The sequence below is a fragment of the Eleutherodactylus coqui genome, chromosome 10, assembly GCF_035609145.1.
Source record: "Eleutherodactylus coqui strain aEleCoq1 chromosome 10, aEleCoq1.hap1, whole genome shotgun sequence".
In the NCBI taxonomy this organism is placed as follows: Eukaryota; Metazoa; Chordata; class Amphibia; order Anura; family Eleutherodactylidae; genus Eleutherodactylus; species Eleutherodactylus coqui.
Genome location: NC_089846.1, coordinates 102,566,535 through 102,589,537, shown reverse-complemented (window position 1 = coordinate 102,589,537; position 23,003 = coordinate 102,566,535). Strand labels below are relative to the sequence as shown.

The 23,003-nt window shown below is 43.6% G+C and overlaps 1 protein-coding gene across 1 annotated transcript in view; it reads left to right on the top strand.

Annotated features, from left to right (window-relative positions):
• Window positions 1–23,003, top strand: part of LOC136580797 (uncharacterized) — a 390,741-nt gene that overhangs the window by 244,247 nt on the left and 123,491 nt on the right. The window contains exon 6 of the mRNA XM_066581655.1: window positions 21,171–21,350. Within this exon, the coding sequence (XP_066437752.1) occupies window positions 21,171–21,350 (180 nt within the window). The remainder of the gene's footprint in view (window positions 1–21,170; window positions 21,351–23,003) is intronic.

Here is a 23,003-nt window from a genome sequence, read left to right as displayed (position 1 = left end):
TGAATCCAAAAAAGTGCACCAAAGTTGAGGGAGAACACCATAACAAAAAATGTGAAGTTTGTAGTCTAACACAGTATGTTAGGCAGAAAGAAGACACATGTCCTTCTGGTTTAGTCTATTAGCCCCCAATGGAAATCCAGAGGAAAGCAAAACCCCCAATGAGGTAGAAGCCAACTTCTCCCAATGATGGGAAAAGAAATTCCTTCCTGACTCCAATCTGGCAATCAGAATAATTCCCGGATCACCGAACCTTCTCAAGTATCATGGAGCTCTTCGCGGTGCTTATATGGGACCATCAGCTCAAGATTTGTTTTTGCCTATGTGCACCCTCTCTGCTCCTGACTCACTCTCTGGCAGTAAAACATGGCACCCGTCACTTCCAGTTCCTTTACACCAGTGCCGCCACCCTCTGTCACAACTTTAATTATTAAACACCCCTAAAATTAAGTGGTCACTTTTAACCCCTTACAAACCTGAGAATCAGATGTACACCTTGCAGAGGGGAAAAATGAGGGAAAATACTAGATATAAGTCATATAATAGCCAGAAATAGTGTAAACTGCCACATGTGTTCATGAGGAATAGTATACACATGGCAACTTATACTATTTTGAAAAGTCATCTGGAAAGTTAGGTGCACTTTTAAACATCTATTGAGTGTTTTTAGTTTTATTTGATGTTTTCCCAAAGGTCTAAGAATAAAGGCTTCTGTTACAGCTCCCATTTGTTTTGTCATCCAGGTTTTCCAAATCACCGACTAGCAGATTATCCTTGTTCTATAGTAAGCTATCGGATCTGTTGATGCATACTATAACCATAGTGGATTGGTCGTCCAGTAGTCTTGACAATATCAAGGATAAGACCTTTATAAGTCCAATGACAGCCATATTTGTCATCACTTAGGTTTAGTAGTATCAGATCATGTAACCAAAAGTGCTCCCACACAGTCTAAGGGTGAATTCACATGAACGTATATCGGCTCGGTTTTTACGCCGAGCCTATATACGTTGGGGGAGGAGGCGGGATGGGGCGGGGCTAAGTTCCGAGAATTAGCCCCACCCTGCCTCTCCCCATTGCAAATAGTGCAGAGGGGCGGAGAGGAGGCAGAGAGGGGGCGGGAGCGCAGTTCCTGCTCCTGGCTCTTCCATCCTCCCCCCCCCCTGCACACGAGGACAACGTATATCGGCTCGGCGTGAAAACCGAGCCGATATACGTTTGTGTGAATGCACCCTAAAGTTGATGAAAGTAGACGATTTCAATCAAAATGATTGATCATTTGTTGAAATGTAACAAGAATAGTCGTTTTAGCTGACTGAGGAGACTGTCATCCTCTGGAAAGACATTGGGCAAGTGTGAACTTTTTGTCGGGGAATCGGACAAATGATCTTTAGTCCATGAGCGATTTTTCTTCAGAAGGATGTTTTCAATCAGACCTTCCATCCATTGCCTGATGTCATTGAATATGTTTGCCCAGTTTGAAGGACTGTGACAACACAATATGGACTAAAATGTGTATGGCTGAGTCTGCCAAATGATCATCTACCAGATGGCTGTTCGTTCAAGGGCTGTTTAACCATCAACCTACTTTTATATAACGTGTATGGCCACCTTAAAGCAACCCTTCAAGCCTGGACCAAAAAAGATGGCTGCACCACTTCTCTGACTACCTTATACACACTGTACATTAGTGCGCATTAGTAGTGTAAGACACTACATGCTGAATTTACTGTCCGGCTCATGTGGGCAGCACTGGTCAACCAAAGCCGATGTTGTGTCTTAGACTGTGGATGCCTACTAATAGGCAAAAAAAAGAGGTCCACATGCAAAAGCCTCAATAAAAATAATTAAATTTTATTAAATAGAATTATATTAAAATATCACATAACAGAAGAGATGAGTTCCCAAACCAAAAGAAATAACGCATCAAAAAGAAGGCATCTAGCATGTCATGTTAAAGGGGTGGTCTCGCGAAACCAAGTGGGGTTATACACTTCTGTATGGCCATATTAATGCACTTTGTAATGTACATTGTGCATTAATTATGAGCCATACAGAAGTTATTCACTTACCTGCTCCGTTGCTAGCGTCCTCGTCTCCATGGTTCCGTCTAAATTCGCTGGCAGCTTGCTTTTTTAGACGCGCTTGCGCAGTCCGGTCTTCTCCATTCAGCACGAGCCGCTTCAGTGTGCTCCCCGCTACAGCTCTTCTGCGCATGCGCAGACGAGCTGTCACTGCTCGGGAGCGCGCTGAAGCGGCCATTCTGTACCTTCCTCTGTTAGAGGAAGGTGCAGAAACTGGAGCTGCCCAGCGGAGAAGCCCAGCCCAGCCCAGCAGCCCCGAGAAGCCTCCCAGGTAAGTGATGGGTCGGGGGGGGGGCTGCCGCTGCGCCGGGCTGCGCCGGGCTGCGCCGGGGGGGCTGTCGCTGCGCCGGGGGGGGCTGCCGCTGTGATGGGGGAACTAGCGCTAGGCCGGGGGGGCTGTCGCTGCGATGGGGGGGCTGTCGCTAGGCCGGGGGGGCTGTCGCTAGGCCGGGGGGGGCTGCCGCTAGGCCGGGGGAACTAGCGCTGGGCTCCGGAACCTAGCGCTGGGCTCCGGGGCCTTCACCTGGGCTGAGGGTCTAGCGCTGGGGAGCCGGGGGCTAGCGCCGGTTACCTGCTGCCTGGCGGTGGGCGTCTGGTCGGCGGCTGCGGGGCGTCTGGTCGGCGGCTGCGGGGCGTCCGGTTGCCATGGAGACACAGCTGGCGGCACCTCGGGAGCGCGCACGTCGGGCTGCAGCGAGCGACTGGGAAAGAGCCGGCGGCCATCTTGAGGAAACTTTTATAAGTTGCTGAAACGCTGGAACGGTAAGTACGAACCAGCTAGAAATGTCATTTACAGGGGTAATTAGTAATGTATGTTTAATGGGGGGGACTGGGCAAAAAAAAATTAACTGCTTCCTCGAGACATCTCCTTTAATAGAGAAATGTCTATGCAAAAGGTATCCAATTCTATCACAATCATGTTACCAATGGTGACGACAATACAAGAAGCCTATTGAATACTACATAGTCACATGTATAAGACAATAATAAGAACATGGACCTAACAATAGTGCCAACCTTATAACCTGTGCCCCATCCATTATGTAGCTAAGTGTGTGTTTATGGGTGTAATATATGCCACTTTGACTTACGGGACGGATACTAATGCATAGTGTGTATCAGGCAGTCAGAAAATTGGTAACATACATAGTAACATAGTTCGTAAGGCCGAATGAAGACAATGTCCAGCCATCTTTGTTTGTCCACGACTGGACGGTCACTTTAAGAAAGACCAAAAATAGCATGTTTAACTACTTGTAAATTTTAAAAAAGACAGAAAAACTCACTTGATGCGCTCCATCCAACTGTATCAACAAGTGAAAATCTTACTTGATGTGGGGTGCCTTGGACTCCTGGCACCCCAATATCCAAAGAAGCAGGGAAATTCCAACGATGCAGGGGTGTACTTCATAAAACAATTTATTATACACACACAAAGGTAAGTGGATAGATATCGCAACGCGTTTCGGCTTTTTGTAAGCCTTTTTCAATGTTTAACTACTTGAGAAAAGAAGTCAAGAACTTCCTAAGAATTTCTTATTTTCCATGGATATGCTCTTTGGCCGGCACAGAAGTTGAGTAAGACATTCTCTTTGCTATGGATGCCACATTGAAAAATGGGTAATGTGCAGCGTTCCAATGGATGGGTGCTTCAAATGAATTTCATACGCGTATCGTAATTTCACAGTAGTCTTTCATTTATCTTGTAGAATACCCATTTTTTTATCCCGTGTTCTGTGCTGCCTTTTCCTGAATAAGTCAGTATTCCTAATATTTCCGCTGCCCATTGTCTTTGGGATCAGATTCTGTACAATCTCTTGGGATGTGTAAATAAAATTATACGTTCTTCTTAGTAAAAAAATAACTAATTTAGGTAGAAAAAAATGTATACATCTGATACCACCAGCTGGTGCCCGAAGGACAACTGGGGGGAGGTTTTTTTTTTTTTTCCATAAACCAACACAGCATATAAAAAACATGCCATGTAAAAGATATAAAAATGGAGCCCCTAAAATCAAGCCATGACGGCGTATTACATGATGCCCCCTCTAGCGATGACCAACAAATGTGAGGTTTGTGCCTATGTCGTAATGAATCCCGGAGCCGAGACTTTGCCAATCATTGTCTCTCTCGCCGTATAAGCTGCAGATTGAATTCCTGCACGCTCTAGTAAATGGTCTTGCGTGAGAATACAGAACAGTTATTGGCACCGCTGCCTCTGGGCTGCCAGCACAAAATCAATCCATATGGCCATGTTTTCGGAGTGGTGATCATTTTGTTAAAACGTGTTGTGAAAAGACAGTTAATTACAAGAGGTAAAATAAGACTCCTGCTGCATGCTTGCAGTTTTTAGCTTTAATGGCTTTTCTTCCGCGCAATTTCGGTGCCGAGCGAGGGTTGAGCTAGGATTCTTTGCTGTTATTGCATACTAAGCCTAAATTTCTTACGTGAAATCTTCTCTCTCCTTGTGTAATACTGGAGATGTGGATCCCAGAATGTCCTGGAAGTGCTGCCCTTCAGTGTCTTAGATCTAGATGCTCGATGGAGTTTTTCACCTTTTGGCCAAGTTTAATTCATTGTCTGGTAATTAAAGAGATTCTGTTACCTACTTTTAGCCCTAAGAGCGAAGCTTATGAGCTCAAAGTAGGTGACCTGCTGAGTCCGGGGATGTAAGTCTTTTACTTACCTCCCCGTCGTTTCCCCGGTGTGAGCGCTGGAAGCTGTCACTCAATGCATTGAGCGGCATGCTAAGTAGTCCGCCCGTTATAAAATTAGAAAGGGCGGACTACTTAGCACGCCGCTTGAGCAGTGGCTTCCAACGCTCACATCGGGGGAACATTGGGGTTGGTTTTATAACACTTACATCCCCAGACTTAGCGGGTCACCTACTTTCAGCCCTTAAGCTTAGCTCAGGTGGCTAAAAGTAGGTACAAGAGTCTCTTTACTCTCTCATGAAGCTTAATATTTTTATGTTTTACGTTATATGTTGACGTTATAAAAATAAAGATTATTAGGCTGGTTCCAATAACATGGCAGCAACACTTTCGGCTCCACTCAGCTTTTTCCACCGTGGTCATACGCCATCAACATCCGTAGGGAGGAACTCATAAAGGTTGGCTTCACAGCCTTTTACAAAAAGGAAAAAAAGCGGCAGTTTTTGTGGGAGTTTTTCGTGCAGCTTTTTGAGCCAAAGCCAGAAGTGTGTTGGAAATATATGGGAAACATAAAGCAAGAACTTCTACTTCTCCTTTCTGCCGGATCCACTTCTGTATTTGGTTTTCAAAAACTGCGTGAAAGACTGCCACTAAAGCCTGTGTATTTACACGGCTCGGGCACGCAGACACCATGTCCATGTGCTGCGTGAGACACCACGTCCATGTGCTGCGTGAGACCCCACACATTGCAAGACCTGTTCTTATGCAAGAATCACATGAAAACAGATACTGCTTCAATTTTTCCACAGGTATAAAAGAAAAAACTCCCGGGTAAATTGACCTATTAGAAATAATGGATTATTACATTGCAATCACACAGAATTCACATGGTTTTCTCGCCTGTGTAAATAAGACCTTAGGGTGATTTCACACAGGCGGAATTAGTCTGTAAGACGCAGCACAGTTGTGAATTTGATCAAAAACTGCAGTTTTTTTGTGCGTTGTTAAAAGCAAAATGCGTTTTGGGGAAATTCTTGCATGTTTTTCTGCAAACTTTAATTGCAAAATTACATCTTTTGTAAGTTCGAAATCAACAACAATTCTGCAAGACGTCCATAATTCCGCAGTAGAAAGGTTTTTTTGCAGCAAGATTAAAGATCTTAACAGGCGTGTAATTCAATCCCCATAGGCCCTATGGCATAGGGGGACGATTGTGAAATCCCTTACGTTTCCATGTAGGAGCGACTAATTTTGCCAACATTTTTTTTGTATTGTCTTTGATTATATAGCTGAGACTCAAAAGTTAAGTATTGTTACCAAAGTTTGTAATTGTTTGGAAGGTATATAATATAGGTTAGTCTCTTCCTATAGTTGGGCCTTTAGCCTCTTGCAATGTACTGCTCACCATGTTAAAGGCCCGCTTGTGGCAGTTGCTTCCACAAGTGGTTGGTGGATTGCAGTGATGGGATAGTGCCATGGCAGAGTGTTTCATGAAGAGAACAAATGCATTGTCTATAGTAAATAATGTTGGTCTAGCTGTGATTGTCCTGGTGGCTATTGGTTGCCATATAAATAAAGCCCCACAATGCTCTTCTGTATTTGTGCTCATTTTAAAGGGGTATTCCATTGATTCAAAGTTAAAGTTATATGTTTCATAAGGTGATAACATGGAATATTGCAATATAATGTTCTAACTTGTGGTCTCCCTCGCGTAGTTCTCCATTGGTAACCAATGGTTATGACCAGTACGCTTTACTGGTCGGGCATGCTCAGTGCCTTCACATTCTGTAATGATGACACCATTTGTACAGTTGTCAATGTGCACTCGTCAGTTACTGGCAATAGGGCATTGTGGGAGATTCAGTTTTTTGAACTCCCAGCACATTGTAAATAGCAATGTGGAAATTGGAAGTTTTCTGGAAAGTAGTGGTGGCGCAGGTTGGCAAGAAAAGTACTGAAGTTTAGTTTGAGGATTTGGATGGATATTTGGAATAATGGCAAAAAGTGGAAGCGATAGGGAGATTTTGAAAATTCCACCCAGTCTCCGGAATACCCCTTTAAGCTCCATTGTGCTATCTTCTACTGCAGTAACCTCTGGTTTGTAAGAAGACTCCAGTCCTAAACAACACGTGAGACTCAGGGTCACACAGTTGATGTGTGAATGATCTTTGAGCAATTTGATGGGCCTGTCACAAGCTTTACCTGGTCCTCTTGTCAAAGGCACAGCGGCTCTGACAGGCTTTCCCTCACTCTGCCGTTTTTAAGCAACATTCTTGCCACTTTATATTTATCCCTCGATGCACTAGAGAGATTCTGCGCTTCCAACCAGTGATTCCCAGTGACACTGGTGTATGAGTGGCCTGCAATTTGACAGCATGGAAAGAAGGCACGTTGTCACCTCACGGGTGCAGAGATGATCACTATTATAACTTAGATACTCCAAGATTCAAGGCCTTTGGCCAATAATGTGGGGGGTAAATGTATGACAACTTTCAATTATCATACGAAGTAAAGTATTTCAGTTGGAACATTTTCCCATAGATCATCATTACAAAACTGAAGATCTGGAATCTCATAGATAATCTTCATTTATACCAACACATTCCACATCACTTTACAAATCAGGGGGTATATTGACAGACAAAACAAGACATAAAATACAATATTAGACTAATAAACAATTTGGACAATAGGAGGGAGAGTCCTGCCCACAAAAGCCTACAGACTATGAGGAAATAGGGGTGAGGGTCCTGCTCACAAGAGTCTACAGACTATGAGGAAATAGGGGTTAGGGTCCTGCTCACAAGAGCTTACAGACTATGAGGAAATAGGGGGGAGAGTCCTGCTCACAAGAGTTTACAGACTATGAAGAAATAGTAGTGAGAGTCCTGCTCACAGGAGTTTTCAGACTATGAGGAAATAGGGGTGAGGGTCCTGCTCACAAGAGCCTAGAGACTATGAGGAAATAGGGGTGAGGGTCCTGCTCACAAGAGCCTAGAGACTATGAGGAAATAGGAGTGAGGGTCATGCTCACAAGAGCCTACAGACTATGAGGAAATAGGGGTGAGGGTCCTGCTCACAAGAGCTTACAGACTATGAGGAAATAGGGGTGACGGGTCCTGCTCACAAGAGCTTACAGACTATGAGGAAATAGGGGTGACGGGTCCTGCTCACAAGAGCTTACAGACTATGAGGAAATAGGGGTGACACAAAAACAGTAAGTGAAAACAAGGCCGTATGAGCCAATCACCAGCCAATATTTGTGTATTTACAGATATTGGCTGGTGCCTTTGTGTGCATAGGTTGTGAGGGACATTGATGGAAGAAGGGTTAGGCTTAGTACAATAATGTAGAAGAGGGGTAAACAGAGTAGAGAAGATTAGGGAATGTCATAGATCTCTTGTGTTCTTTGAGTATGCTGAAAACTATGGGTGTTGGGGATTAACCTGATTGCCTGGGTTAGCGCATTCCAAAGAACTGGTGCAGCTCAGGAAACGTCTTGGAGATGGAAGTGGGGGGATCGGATTATGGAGAGTTGTTGATTCGGGGATTACCAGATTAGAGCCGGGAAGGCATTTTTCATCCCTTAAATGGGAAAAATTGGCTTCTACCTCATTGTTTTTTTTTTTTTTTGCCTTCCTCTGGATCAACATTGGAGGGAAATAGGCTGAACTGGATGGGCAAATGTCTTTTTTCGGCCTTACATACTATGTGATCATTAGTAGAATGGGGAGCATGGGGTTTGGTGGTTATCTACTAAAGTTTGTTACTTCCAGTATATGTATGAGCTGGACCTGCCTAAGGCTAAATTACGCCGATTTTTGTTCTCCCGCAGTTCTTGATATTTTTGCAACATTTTCATCTCAACTTTTGTTGCACCCAAGTGGTTAAAGCCTCCAACTTTCTTGGCCTGAATTTCTAAATATAGATGATGGTAGGCAGAGAGCGTAGGAGGCATCACAATCAGTGACTCACACAGCAGCCGTTGCCTGAAAGTCTCCTACAGAGCATACAATAATTCAGAAGCAAAACACTGGCAAAGCTTAATTGATGTATTAGTGCTGGTTGCGGGTTTTCTCCGAGTCACACGTAAACAGCCTGCATTATCCGTGTCTGGAAGATGGGGCATTTAAAACATGTATGAAGCAAGCAAATGGCCTTTTGTAGTAAGGTTGTCTTGTAGGAGCCAACCTGTGCTAGAGGATCAGTGAGTGATCACAGTTGGTTTTCTTTAAGACAGATCAAGCAGATGCTATTATCTAAGAATCGCTACATCTGCTTCCGAAAATCTACATTTTTACATTTAGCCCAGAAAGTACAGTGCTTAATGCCCTTTATCTAGTGAAACAAAGATAAAAGCCGGCCTGACAAGTGCACTGTATTTGTAGCTTCATAGATTATGATGTCTGTCAGGCGGGAAGCGTAATGCAAGTTATGTTAATTAAATGGCAAGAAAAAAAAAAAGTTCCTGAGATGGAAGTCAAGCACACATGCTAGACTTTTTTTTTTATCTCTGCAGAAATTGCATTACTGGAAAAGCAATTTCTTTTTTTTTTCTCAGATCAATCAACACTATTGTGCATTTAGGAGGGAGGCAAATTTTGCTCCTTCTGATGGCTGGCTTGGGACTGATAAGGCTATTGCGAAATCAGAGCAATTTAAAGGGAACCTGTCATCATTTTTTTTATTACATTTTTTAGTAAAGCCCAGTGCTACAACTAATTCCCACACCTACTTACAGAACTTTTTTCCCCTTATATTTGGGGAATCGTTGTTTAAAAAGTTCCTGCCCCGGATGTGTATCATGCAATCAGCCCGAAGGGCAGGCTGGACCGTCTCTCTTCTCTACAGGTTTTTCCCCTATGCCACCTCTCTTCTATTTATTATTATATTTATATGCCATTTTTTACAATATTTTTATTAACCCTTTCCATCTTACATTTCTAACCAATACAGCACGTTACCTGTTTTTTAAAATATATACCGTATACATCTTATGAAACAAGACCCCCCCCCAAAAAAAAACTAAATTAAAATTATCATCTGTATTCAATTTATAATTATTTATTCATCCATTTATTTATTTATTCATTCTACTTTTTATTTTTATTTCTACTATTTAGTGAAGGAACTATTATTATTATTACCATTAATATTATCCCTTTCCAATCCACTGTCTGACCTCTGAAGACATTCTGATTGAAGGCTGTACAGCTCCGATGTCGGAAGACGTGCGGCAGGGTATTCTTACTGTATATTACTGGCCGCTCTGTTGTTGGAGGCCTCTCTGGCATGTCCTATACGGCAGTACTGGCTCTAGCCATCAGATGGCGCCATTGTATAATGGCAGAAAGAGAAAGCCCCCTAGGAAACCCTGAAACCTATTTTACAAAATATTCCCATTTTTGATCCATGTCAGTATATGTGTATAAATCCAAATGCGTTATATGAAAATGGCCAGCCAGTCTAATTATCTCATTCTGCTCCCATATTCATGTAAGAATACCAACCATCTAATATGAATATTCTATATCTTTTAACCCTGTGTGATTCCTGAATATGGGTATCTCATATGTTCATGTTAATCATGTAGACCTCGCTGATAAGTCCAAGGTCAGAACAGGCGTTTTCTCAAAATACACCATTCACAACCCCATATACTATTCACTGAGGCCAGATATAAATCTCTTCCCTTTTGCTTGGCCCCATGCGGATTTTGATGCAGAATGAAAATGGCGTACTTCAGCCGGCAATTCCACATCAAAAGCTACAATGAGTCCTGCGGATTTTGGTACGGAATTCGCAGCAGCAGATTAATGTGTAAAATGCGTAAAAATTCCCCGCCTGTGATGGCTGTCATCTGTCCTCATATGTCTGCTTCAGGGTGGGTTTACACGGGCGAGACAATTGCGTGATTTTTGCCTGATGCGAGAGTCAGTAATAAAGCAGATTATGAAACCAATGATTTCCAGTGGTTTCCTTCCCATCTGCGATATTTTCACTGATACGATGATAAGGAAACAAAATATCGGGGCGTGCTATCTATCTTTCTGCGATGTGCAATTTATTTATTATTTAATCTCCCGTGTTTCCCAATGGAGCCTCCTTTTTATCGCATCGCAACACAAGAAACTTGCTTAGTGATGCGATTTTAATAGAGATGAGCGAGTATACTCGCTAAGGCACATTACTCGAGCGAGTAGTGCCTTAGCCGAGTATCTCCCAGCTCGTCTCTAAAGATTCGGGAGCCGGCGCGGGTGACAGGTGAGTTGCGGCGGGAGCGGGGGGGAGAGAGGGAGAGAGAGATCTCCCCTCCGTTCCTCCCTGCTGCTCCCCGCCGGCCCCCAAATCTTTAGAGACGAGCGGGGAGATACTCGGCTAAGGCACTACTCACTCGAGTAATGTGCCTTAGCGAGTATACTCGCTCATCTCTAGATTTTAACATTAGAAAGTCCTATTGACTTGTACGATAAAAAATTGTGCGTTTTTATTGCGTGATTTTATAGCGGGCAGCAGCAATGCCATGCAAGATTATTCTAAAAAAAAGCATTGCTGATGCCCTAAGATCGCGGGACCAAAGATCCCATTGTCTGCGTCATTATGAATGTGGTAATACCTATTGTATGTTGCTTTAAAAAAATATATATTTTATCGATTTGTAAAGGGATTTTTGGGGATTTTTTAAAAACTATATTTGTTTAAAAATAAATGTAAACTTTATTTGACTTTTTCAACACTATTTTTTAGTCTCCCAGGAGGACTTTAAGATCTGAACATTTCAAAGATAGTACACTGCATTACTTATGTAGTGCATTCTACTATGCCTATGGCATCAGCCAATTAGACTCTGCTGGAGGTGGGGTCTGTTATGCTGAGTTACACAATGAACATGGATGCAGCTGCCATTGATTGTAACATGTAGGGGGTTAAGCTGCCAGGATCTGATGTTACTCAGTTCCTGTGTGTTAGAGCAGGAGCCTGGTTGTCAGAAGTCAGCCAAGCCACTGCCTTAAAAAGATGTATGTGCAGGGTTAAAGCCCATTAGTGAAGTCAGTAAAAAGGGATTAAGTAAATAGTGCTGCTCTCCTAATCTTAAAGGGGTTATCTAGTTGTTGGACGATTTTTTTCAATTTAGCTGCAGATATGTTAAAATAACAAGAGCAGCAATACTTATCTGTACTCTTCCCTGGTGATCCAATGCTGTAGCCCCTGCTTCACCCAGTCTTTGTTCAGGAACGGCTACCACCTGACTGTTGCAGCAAGTTGCAGCGGTCATGTGCCGTTCTCCTGGCATCACCGCTCAAATTCTGGGACCCATGATGCCAGGAGAACGGCATGTGACCGCTGTGGCCTCTGATTGGCTGCAGTGGTCAGGTGGTACCCGTTCCTAATCAAAAACTGGGAGGACCATGGTGCTGCCGTTCTGGATTGCCGGAGAAGAGGATGGGTTGATTTTGCTGTGTTAAGACATCTGTAGCTATTAGAGATGAGCGAACCTACTCGTTTTGAGATTTTCGAGTACTTCAGTACTTGGGTGCAAAGATTCGGGGGGCGCCGGGGGGCGGGGGGAGGCGTGACAGAGTGGGGGGTAGCAGCGGGGAACAGGGGGGAGCTCTCTCTCTCTCCTTCTCCCCCCCCCCCACTCCCCGCTGCAACCCCCACTCACCCACGGGGCCCCCCGAATCTTTTCGCCCGAGTACGAAAGTACTCGAAAATCGCGGTACTCGGGGGGAAAAGGGGCGTGGCCGAGTACGCTCGCTCATCTCTAGTAGCTATACTTAAACGAAAAATTGTCCGCCAACAGGTCAATCCCTTTAATTGTGTGCTGCAATAGTTTAACTACTGGATTTCATATGACGTTTAGGGTGGATTTTGTTGATTTGGATCAACGCACATTAAAATGCCCATCATGAGCAAGTATAAAGCTGAAAACTGTAGTAGACCCAAACGTACCATCTCCAGCTTGTCATATTACAGAATGGGTGTTGCATTACATTGCTATAGCCATAGTGTCCTTTCTAAGCCGGAGTAGTTGTGTTGTATTATTACATGTGCTACTTTTGGTTGAAAACAAAAAAAACAATGTGAAGTGAGGTAAGAGGGAAGAATAAGGTGCCAGCAATGTGCATTCTTGCTCATGTTGAGTGTTGGAGCTGATTTGAGTCCCCCGCACAACACACTTGGCCAGTCTTGCCGGCTGTCTCCACAATGGTTTTGCGGCATAAGTGCTGTTATCTCCAGCCTGCAGGCTCGTTCATGGGAAGGTGTTCATTACACATTCCTTGTTCCTTTCACTGTCCTTTTCTCTGCATGTCCTGGGCCATCAGTTAATGCCTCTTTTATTATGAAGCATGACAAAGACTGGACAGAACGGTCCAGAATTACTTACAATGTTATTTAGTGCCACACACACATTTGACAATATAATTAGACTTCTTTGCTACTGAAATGTTTTTTGAACTGTTGAATGAATAAGGAAACCATTGTGTGGGACGTAAAGTAAAATTACCTACCGTAAAAAAATTACGGAGATCTGGCCCGTTGTACCCTCGATGATGGTTTGGATGTGCCGGTTTTATTTTATGTGTATGCAAATAGTATATAGCTATTATTAATATGATTATTGGGTAGATGCATACCAGGGCTGCAATCATGGCTGTTTAAGTGTTAAGGCCAAAAAGAGGCTTGGTTGTTACTTGTCACCATGTGCTCAAAGGGGGCCTAACTTTTTAATATAAGCGAAAGTTTACCAAATATTTGGTGTAGAACCCATAGAGGGGGTCCAGATGAGGCGGATTGCCGCAAAATTTATATGCGGATTCTCAGGAGAAGCAAAGTGGATGAGATTTTGAATATCTCATCCACAAATTTCGGAAATAATATGCACAAAACCATTGCGGAAATTGACATGTGGTGCGGAATTAAATTCCACAGTATGTCACATTATCGATGTTTATGCTGCGGAATTCAACTCTTCTCAATGAGGGGGTGAATTCCGCACAAGAATATGCGATAAAGCCCCACTTTAGAATTCACACCAAATGGTGCAAGTTTGGAGGCAGACTTTGGGGACCTAGCCATAGGCGTGTGTGCCAGACAAAATAGTGCTACATGCTGTACTATCTTAACCAGGACAACGCTAGAGAGCATGATGGAAGCCATATGGACTCTATTATAGCCAATAAGATCCATTGGGTGCCATTTGTTTCTGTCATAGGATGGATTCAGCCTTTTGTGTTCCGTCATGACCGAACATGTGAACAGAAAGCCAAACTCTGGTGTGAGTAGAGCCTTATCCATCGCAATGCGATCCAAGATGCAGGCAGGCAGGACTCTGATCATTTATCCTGGTGGGCAGAGATATCACTGAAGCCGGTCATATATCGAAATACAAGACTGTTGACGATCAGCTATTTTGACAGATACTATCCATTTTTTATATTTGTTATTTGAGTCTTAGAAAGTAAGCTAAACTTTGCATGAATCTTAACTTTTTTGTGCCACAATTTGTTTAGCTTTTCATTATCTTTACAATGGATTTTATTGTGTGACCTTAAAAGAACGGCAGCTTTTTTTAATGGTGTTAGCGCAAAATGAGCCGTTCGATATACTGTGGGTGCCATATTAGATATTATTAATGTACAAGCTTGGAGAATCCAACGAAACACACATCATTATAGAGTGTATACCACAGGACATCTGACTTTATTTTGGCGGGAAAAGTTTATATGGTATTCAAACAAAGGAGGGTGGGACATTCAGATATATTACAACATTGTGTGCTGATAGGTCAGTCTCATGGGGAGTGTTTATGATATAATCAGAAGAGGTAACTACACCAACATGCTCAGTAAATAGATCCCAATGCCAGTCTTCGCCTATTCTTGTCTATTGAAGATTCTGTGTTGATGTCCTTTGCTGATAAAAGACCAGTCGGACCTGTTTATATGAACAATACATTGCTCCCTCATTTCATATGGGGGATGGTCCCTTCCACCAGGAGGTTTAAAGACTTGAGTCACAAGTAGCGTCCTCCATCTTAAGTCTTCACAGCTGAAAAACAGAAAATACACATACAAAAATTTCGAACCTCTTATCTCCCACAATGGCTTAGGATAAGATAACTTGTCACAGAAAGTTAACAGTCAGGTTAAACTTACTAACTTCTGTAATTACTATTATGAATTTCCAATAGATTGTACAATAATATTTCCTTATAACATTCCATTAAAGGGGTTGTCCCGCGCCGAAACGTTTTTTGTTTTTTTTAACCCCCCCCCCCGTTCGGCGCGAGACAACCCCGATGCAGGGGTTAAAAAAACAAACCGCTCAGCGCTTACCTGAATCCCGGCGGTCCGGCGTCTTCATACTCACCTGCTGAAGATGGCCGCCGGGGTCTGCTCCCTCCGTCGACCACAGCTCTTCTGTGTGGTCCATTGCCGATTCCAGCCTCCTGATTGGCTGGAATCGGCACGTGACGGGGCGGAGCTACACGGAGCCGGCATTCTGCACGAGCGGCCCCATTGAAGACAGCAGAAGACCCGGACTGCGCAAGCGCGGCTAATTTGGCCATCGGAGGCCGAAAATTAGTCGGCACCATGGAGACGAGGACGCCAGCAACGGAGCAGGTAAGTATAAAACTTTTGATAACTTCTGTATGGCTCATAATTAATGCACAATGTACATTACAAAGTGCATTAATATGGCCATACAGAAGTGTATAGACCCACTTGCTGCCGCGGGACAACCCCTTTAAGTTCATTCCTCCTACATTTCAGAGAGACAAAATAGGAACAACAATCTCAGTTATGTAGTTACTTGCTACAGTAGCTTTTTACGGACATTAACACCAAACTTATGCCTATATTTTTGCTTATATGGTAATAGTGTCATACATTCTTCCGATAAATAGTGCCAAACAGTGAAAATATAAATAGTGCCCACATTCCCCAAAAGGTGCCAACACTGGTATGGCTCTATGCATAGTGCATATGACATTCTCAGAATACCATACTTTGCTCAGATATTATCTTACACACTATCAAGGTATATACATAGAGCCAGTGACGAAACATGCAATAATACATTGTGTGCTCACATAGTGACTACAGCCCCCAGTGACAGTATAAGAAATAGGCATAGCTGCAAATACATTACATATTCAACAGCTGTCCTACAGTCATTCATCCTCCACTTGTCCCACAAATGTGAACATTCAGCTGGCCGACCATTTCTATGTTTAGGGTGGTAGGCCGCACTCAGACAGCTCTGGTGGTGGCTTATTTTCCCGGGAACGTCCACGTCCCCGATCCTTCTTTCCCCTGACATCATCTGTTGGGAGAAATTAAGCTGTTCCCCTACACATCTGAGAACTGTGCTGATCACTGGGTTCGGATGATTAAATATTAAGGTGTATGCGCCCTTTCAGGGTCACTGACACGTTTACATGACTGGTTTTATTATAAGAAGTCTTTAAAAGGGATTCTACCATCTTAAAGGCTGGTTTAGACACAATGATTATCGCTCAAATAATCTTTTAAGCGATTTTTAAACGATAAGCATGTTCTAAGCGCAAGGTGATTGCTCAAACATTGAGCGATCAACTTGCGCTCCAAGTGGAGGATACAGAAGACAAAAGGGGTGTCCCCACTTGTCTTTTGCATCCAGCTGTTCCCCGCTCGCAGCGCCTGGCTGTTATACAGCCGAGCGCTCCAAGCGGGGTATGGAGAACAGAGCTGGATCACTGTGTTCTTCATACCCCGCCTGTAATCAGGGAGCGGAATACAGCTGAAACAATAGTATCAGCTGTATCCCGCTGTGAATCCCTGATAACGGATCGCTGATCTTTCAGCATGCTGAAAGAACAGCGACGGCTTAATGAAAACTGCACGATTTCAGTGCAATTAGACACAACAATTATCACTAAAAAGACAGCTTTGAGCAATTTTTGAGCGAAAATCATTGTGTCTAAAAGGGCCTTAACAAAGTGATGGCATAGCACTTTATGACTGGCCATAGTCCCAACTCTAGGATGCCCACTGACCCTATCATTTCTCCACACTGTGGCTTCCAGCGAGCCGCTGTGCAAAAAAGAGCAACATAGCCCCATTCACATCAGTGCGGCTGCCTGCAGTATCCTGCACTGCCTGGTAGCCAGGAACAAAGCCATGCTGGGAAAAGCTAGAGGGGGGGCACAACGCTGGTCTCAGGTTCGTGGAGGTCCAACTGAACGGCCATACACCGACTGTAACTTGATGGCATATACTAGCGATATCACATTCATAAGATAGGAAAACCCTTTATAAGATTGGAGAAGTCCAAAAGTCAGCTTTCTCTCATTTTAAAGTATTTTCTTTTTTTACATTATATTTGCGCTAAGACGGGCAAAACAAAAAAAAGCATAAGTATCCAAATGTATTACTTCCCCCCTTTTTTTTCATGGGTCTACCTGGATTGATAACCCATATCTACCGATGTCTGCATGCCGATGAATATATTCATGAGGTATTGATTTATCTATGTAATATAGCCACATGCATTAGACATATTCTTAGTGTCGGAGCTCTCGGAGGAACCGTGAAGGTAGCCTATTTAATCTGGAGTCAAGTAGTAAAGCTCTTGAGATTTGAACCGGATTCAAGCTGCATGCTCCACTGGCCCGTCCTTGTATTACAGATTAAGGGAGACTGTGGAGGGCTGTGACATTATCAAGTGCTGCCTTCTGTCCCAGGGATAGTTAGCTCTGCTCGGCTGCTCGGCCTTGACTGCATGTCTTCTCCTTCCTGCTGTGTTGTAGAATGAGGAGCCAGAGATCACACATCAAACATTGTATTGTACAAGGAGCATAAACAGATAAACACTAGAAAGTGAGGAACAGCTCGAGAAATTGCTCATCTCCATGATGCTTAGCCATCATTATTGCCATCTTTAGTGAGGCCAAAACTTTTTTGTAATTCAAGGCTGGTAGAGTATATCCAGGACTCCTCATCACATACACACTCTAATATATACACCACAGACATACAGTATCAGCCAAGGTCTAGACAGATGGTCAAAGTATTACTGGTAGTTGTACTAGGGCCATTTCTATATGAGAGACCAAAAGGGTACTGGTGTATCTTGACGCCACCGGAAATGTTCTGGAGACAGGGTTTGTCCTGGGTGGAGAAATGGGTTGTTCCAGCAGAAGTTCGGGAATGCCCCAAGCTCCTCAGTGGCTGGCACTGCTCCCTCACCTTTCCCTGATGGTCTTCCCTCTCTGCTTTCTGCGTATACAGCTGCAGCAGCGGTGGGACTGCACCAACCCGCTGTCAGTGTCCCGATGTCTTCCCTGGCTGTCAGTCACTGTACTGAGCAGCCTCAGTCAGTGTCCCCGGCAGCATATTAACAATTTCTGTAACACCTCAGCCACAACAACCAATCAGGTTGAATCAGCCAAACCAAACAACCAATCAGGTTGCTGGAATTGTGAGTCAAAACCAATCAGGTTGCGGGAATTGCTGAATACGGCTGAGCTATTACAGAAATTGTTAATATGCCCACGGGGAGCAGTGTGACAGCGGCCCTGGATGCAGCGGACGCAGCTGTGAGCGGTGGGACATGTATGACCTGAAAGCGGTATGAGACCAGCACACCAACAGGGGACACAGGGAGTACGCCGGGGACATGTCTCAGCGGCCAGGGTCATTTCAGCTGCATGCAAGGGGGCATGGGGATCGTTCCTCCTGTATCTTGTCTCCCAGTCAGAAGCTAGTGGCATTACAGGGGTGTTCACTCCTGGTGACAGCTGTCACACACCTAGCTACCGGTGGCATCAAGATACACCAGTACCGACCAAAAGATTCATATGCACCTGTAAGTCAGGGTAGAAGCAGCCGGACGCAAGATATAAAGATGGCAGAAGCCTGGTAACTTGCGAAACGTGGTTCTTTACTCAATGCTGGAAATGGAAACAACATGGCCACACAGTAACACAAATGTCCTTATGATACAAGGCCATCTAGCTTAACTTAGCAGCAGTGATATTAGTATTAAGGTAGCTGTATAGTAGCTACTTGTCTGGGTTCTGGCACCCTGGATCAATTTATGGATTATCACAGAATGGTAGAGTTGGAAGGGACCTTCCAGGTCATCGGGTCCCACCCCCGCTCAATGCAGGATTCACTAAATCATCCCAGACATACGGCTCTGATGTCACTCCCTCTCCACTTGCACAACAGGACTCCTGGGTACAATCTCTGCAGCTCCCCTATCTCTGCAGATCCAATATCGGCATCAGGACTGGCGCCCAAAGTCCAGCCTACAGACCACTGCTTCACTCTATTGTGTTACCATTTCATCCAATTGCCTCAGCAATCTCCTCTGTACATCTAACTGTGAGGATGGGAACAGGACCCTCATTATATGTGAGTTCCCTAATGACCCATGGGGGACATAATGCTCTACGTCACTTGTGTCAAAACATTGTCCCGGCATCTTGATCTCCCCCTTCTTCCCAACAAGATCTTGGGCTTTACCTTCCCTCAATTTCATAGGGTACTACTCACCATATTAACACGCGCCTTGCAGAGCGTAATTATATATATGCCAATTGTTTTGGATGCTAAACATCATCTTCGTCATAAGGTGGTGCTCCTCCAATACCTTACTGTAAGTGCATGACAGCACCATGTGTAGCAGACATGGAGAGGTACTCCCTTTATTCTACTAATCCAATGCATATCATCTTTACTGGAAAACACAGACTGTAAGCTAAGAGCACAGAATAAAAAAGGAAATGGAAAGATTGGAGGTTAAAAAAATACAAGGTGCGATTCCCATAGAGAATTATAATGAACTGGACAAACACCAGCAATTACAATGGATCCCTATGAGTACCTATCATAACTCCTGCTGGTATAAGCCACCTCTCATTGGGACCGACTACCAGGGAGAACTAGAGAAGGAGGGTGACAGAGAAAAAATCACCCCATGAGAGCTAATATGGCTGACAATACAAGATGACACTCAATTATGGCACAAGGATGTAGAAGTACAGCTTTTGTTGTTCTAGAAGTATGGTTTACTTTTTATGGGGGACATCAATCCCGTGAGAATACATTGACTTGTGACAATATGGATTCTTATGATATGCAAAGATGGAAGAAAAAAAGTAAAGGTGGAGCATTGCCCGAATGATTGTGATACGGCAAAAGAAAATCTAGGACTGTGGAGGTGCTATTAGTGCTTGGAATAGAGGTGCCGCCTACCAGATTATGCACCACTTGATTGGGCGTAAATGCACAGGAAGAAATGGCCAAACGAACTGGTGGTTTGGCGTAACTCTAAAAATATAGATGATATTAGAGATCAGAGATCACTACATCATCCCTGATCGCTAATATTCATCTACATTTGGAGTATTGTGCCAAACCACCAGTACTTTTGGCCATTTTTTTCCAATATTGATTATTAGACTTTATAGCATTTGCATTGAGGCCAAGGAATTTGACCCTTTCCAATCCAATTTGTATCCTGGTTTTCCTAGGGGGGCTTACTCTTTTTCTGCCGTTATACAACAGCGCTATATGCTGGCTAAAGCCAGTACTGCATGAGGTGACACGTTGGATAGGCTTCGATAGCAGAGAGGCTGGCAATATACAGTAAGAGAACCCCGACGGATGTCTTCCAACATCGGAGCTGTACAGCCTTAAATCATAATGTCGTCAGACAGTGGATTGGAAAGGGTTAAAGCTATGTTAGTACCCATCAGGACTCTGTACAGAGATAGCCAGGTCCTTGTGATTGGGCGGGCCCATAAGTTCCTTTGCCTCATAGGAAAGTATGTACACAGTGTTATAAATGGTACATGGTAGGTTGACTCTCTTACAGATTTTGCATTAGGGCCGGGATCTTCAAGCTATGCCTTTTTTATTAAATCACTAAATCTAGTGTTTTTTTTAATATTGTGTTGGTTGAAATAGACTGTAGGTTGATCGCACGGTACATACATTCCAATGCATCCCGATTCTTTCATTTCCTATGCAGAATTTTTAACGATTGCAAGCAGTTAGTAAAACTTTATGAAGTGTAGAGGTGTAATTCTAGTAACATGGTGCACAAAGCCATATTGTGATATACATTTGCATTGGCCAACATGCACAATCTCATTCACATTGTTCCCTTCTTTGTTTTTTCTCCCTAAGCTAAGGTTTTTGTGTTTCTCTGCCGTATTGCTGCCTGGCATCTATTTTGCATGTCACCCTGTGAACATACTGATTGGGATTCAGGTGGTGTGCAGTAGGTTAGGCCGTGCAGTACTGCGGCAATCATTCACCTTCTGTCTTCTGTCGTCTGTTATGTGTGTTTGTAATTAATATACTTTTCATTTGTTATACTAGAACGTCACAAAAAGCGGAGCCTAAGTAGCACTAACGACCTTCTCTTGTCTCTGCAGCTGATCAGCGGTGGATCTATTGTAAGTGCTGAGGCAGCATGGGATCACGTCACCATGGCCAACCGGGAGTTGGCATTTAAAGCTGGAGACGTCATCAAGGTCCTGGATGCTTCCAATAAGGACTGGTGGTGGGGTCAGATAGATGACGAGGAAGGATGGTTTCCAGCCAGCTTTGTGAGGGTGAGTAATTCCACCAACTATCAATTATTTCGGCAACGTGCTAGAGGCCTGTAATACTGTTTCGAGATACTTGTAAGCTCCGGTAATGACAATATTCATATTTACACATGTATCGCTCTGCATATCAGCAGCACCTCTTCCAGCATTAATCATGTTAACTATAATGACATCATTTAATAGCCTCAAACCCAACAGCTGTTTCCAGTTCTGCATTGCATCAATGAACACAAAATTATGCAGCGCTCCAAAAAAAAAAGCGGTGAACAAAAAAGTTTGCATCTACACTGCGGTGGTTGACCATAGCCTCATCTAAGCATGACTCTAAGATGTGCTGATACTATAGCTGCCCAACCTGCAATGACACTGATTAGTATTCTTACCAGTAGACACATCTTTCTCCTTGGGATGATTTACTGCACCGCTGTCTCTAAAATACATGAGTGATAAAGAGTGAGCCCGGGTCCAGGGATTTCTCCTCTATGTAGAGACGCAACACTACAGATGGCTCCGGAAGTTCTGTAGAAGTAGCAGCGACTCTCGGTGCTCACATCTCCTTGTCTCTCTACTTTAGGTGGCAGCCGTGACCTGGTTAAGCTTCCGGTTTTTGCCAAATCCGCGAAGAATAGGCTTCTATTTTTGAAAAGTCCTTAGGGATTTATCCAAGGATTTCCATATTTATTTTTGTTTCCCTGTCAAGATATCAAATCAGCAGCTTAGGCTCTATTAGTAAATGGTTACGTCTTGACCTAATTAAAATTGCAGATTAGTAGACGTTGTAGACATAAATTGGGCAGGGTACAGAAAGTCATCCTCTAACTGTAGTTAGAGTAGAGGAGTACCGTATATATACTACACAAATTTTATACTAATTAGTACTTTTTGTTACAAATTTAATTCGCAAGGACAACCCCTATTCCAACCTATTATTTCAAAATATAGTTAAAGGGATTGTTGGAGTAACGAAAGACCATCTTAAAGGGTTCTCTATCTGATACTCACCTCTCCCAACTTGTCCACTACCCCCGGCTCCGGATCTCCCTGCTGACGTCATCTTTAGAGGCTGCAGTCAACCAGAGCCTTCTCCAAAGTGTTGCGGCCAATGACAGCACTTAGCTATTATTGCTGAGCATTGTCATTGGCCGTAGCAGCAGGGTTAGTGTGTGTCACAGGCAGCCTGTAAACAACAACACAGCGGAGACCTGGAGCTGCCTGTGGGGGACGAGCAGGGAGAGGTAACAGCTGCTTTATTTTACACCATGCGGCAGCCTTTAGTATAGCAACATAGCATGTAAGGCAGAAAACAGACATAGGTCCATCCAGTTCAGTCTATTACCCCCCAGTGTTGATCCAGAGGAAGGCAAAAAATATCTCAATGAGGTTGTAGGCAATTTTTCCCATTATAAGGGAGGGCCTTTCATAACTTGGACAACCCCTTTAGAAACAGAAATGTGTTTTGCCATACCACTGCTCAACAAACCATCTCTACAATAACACAATGGTATAATTGGGAACTGATAGAGATTGTGCTCACGCTCTGAATATGATGTACTACAATAGTGTGCACAGTAGTAGATTTGGTATGACTATGTACTATTAGCATATACAAACACCCAGCACTGACAACTTAGAAGTGATTTGGGTGTTACCTCTTAA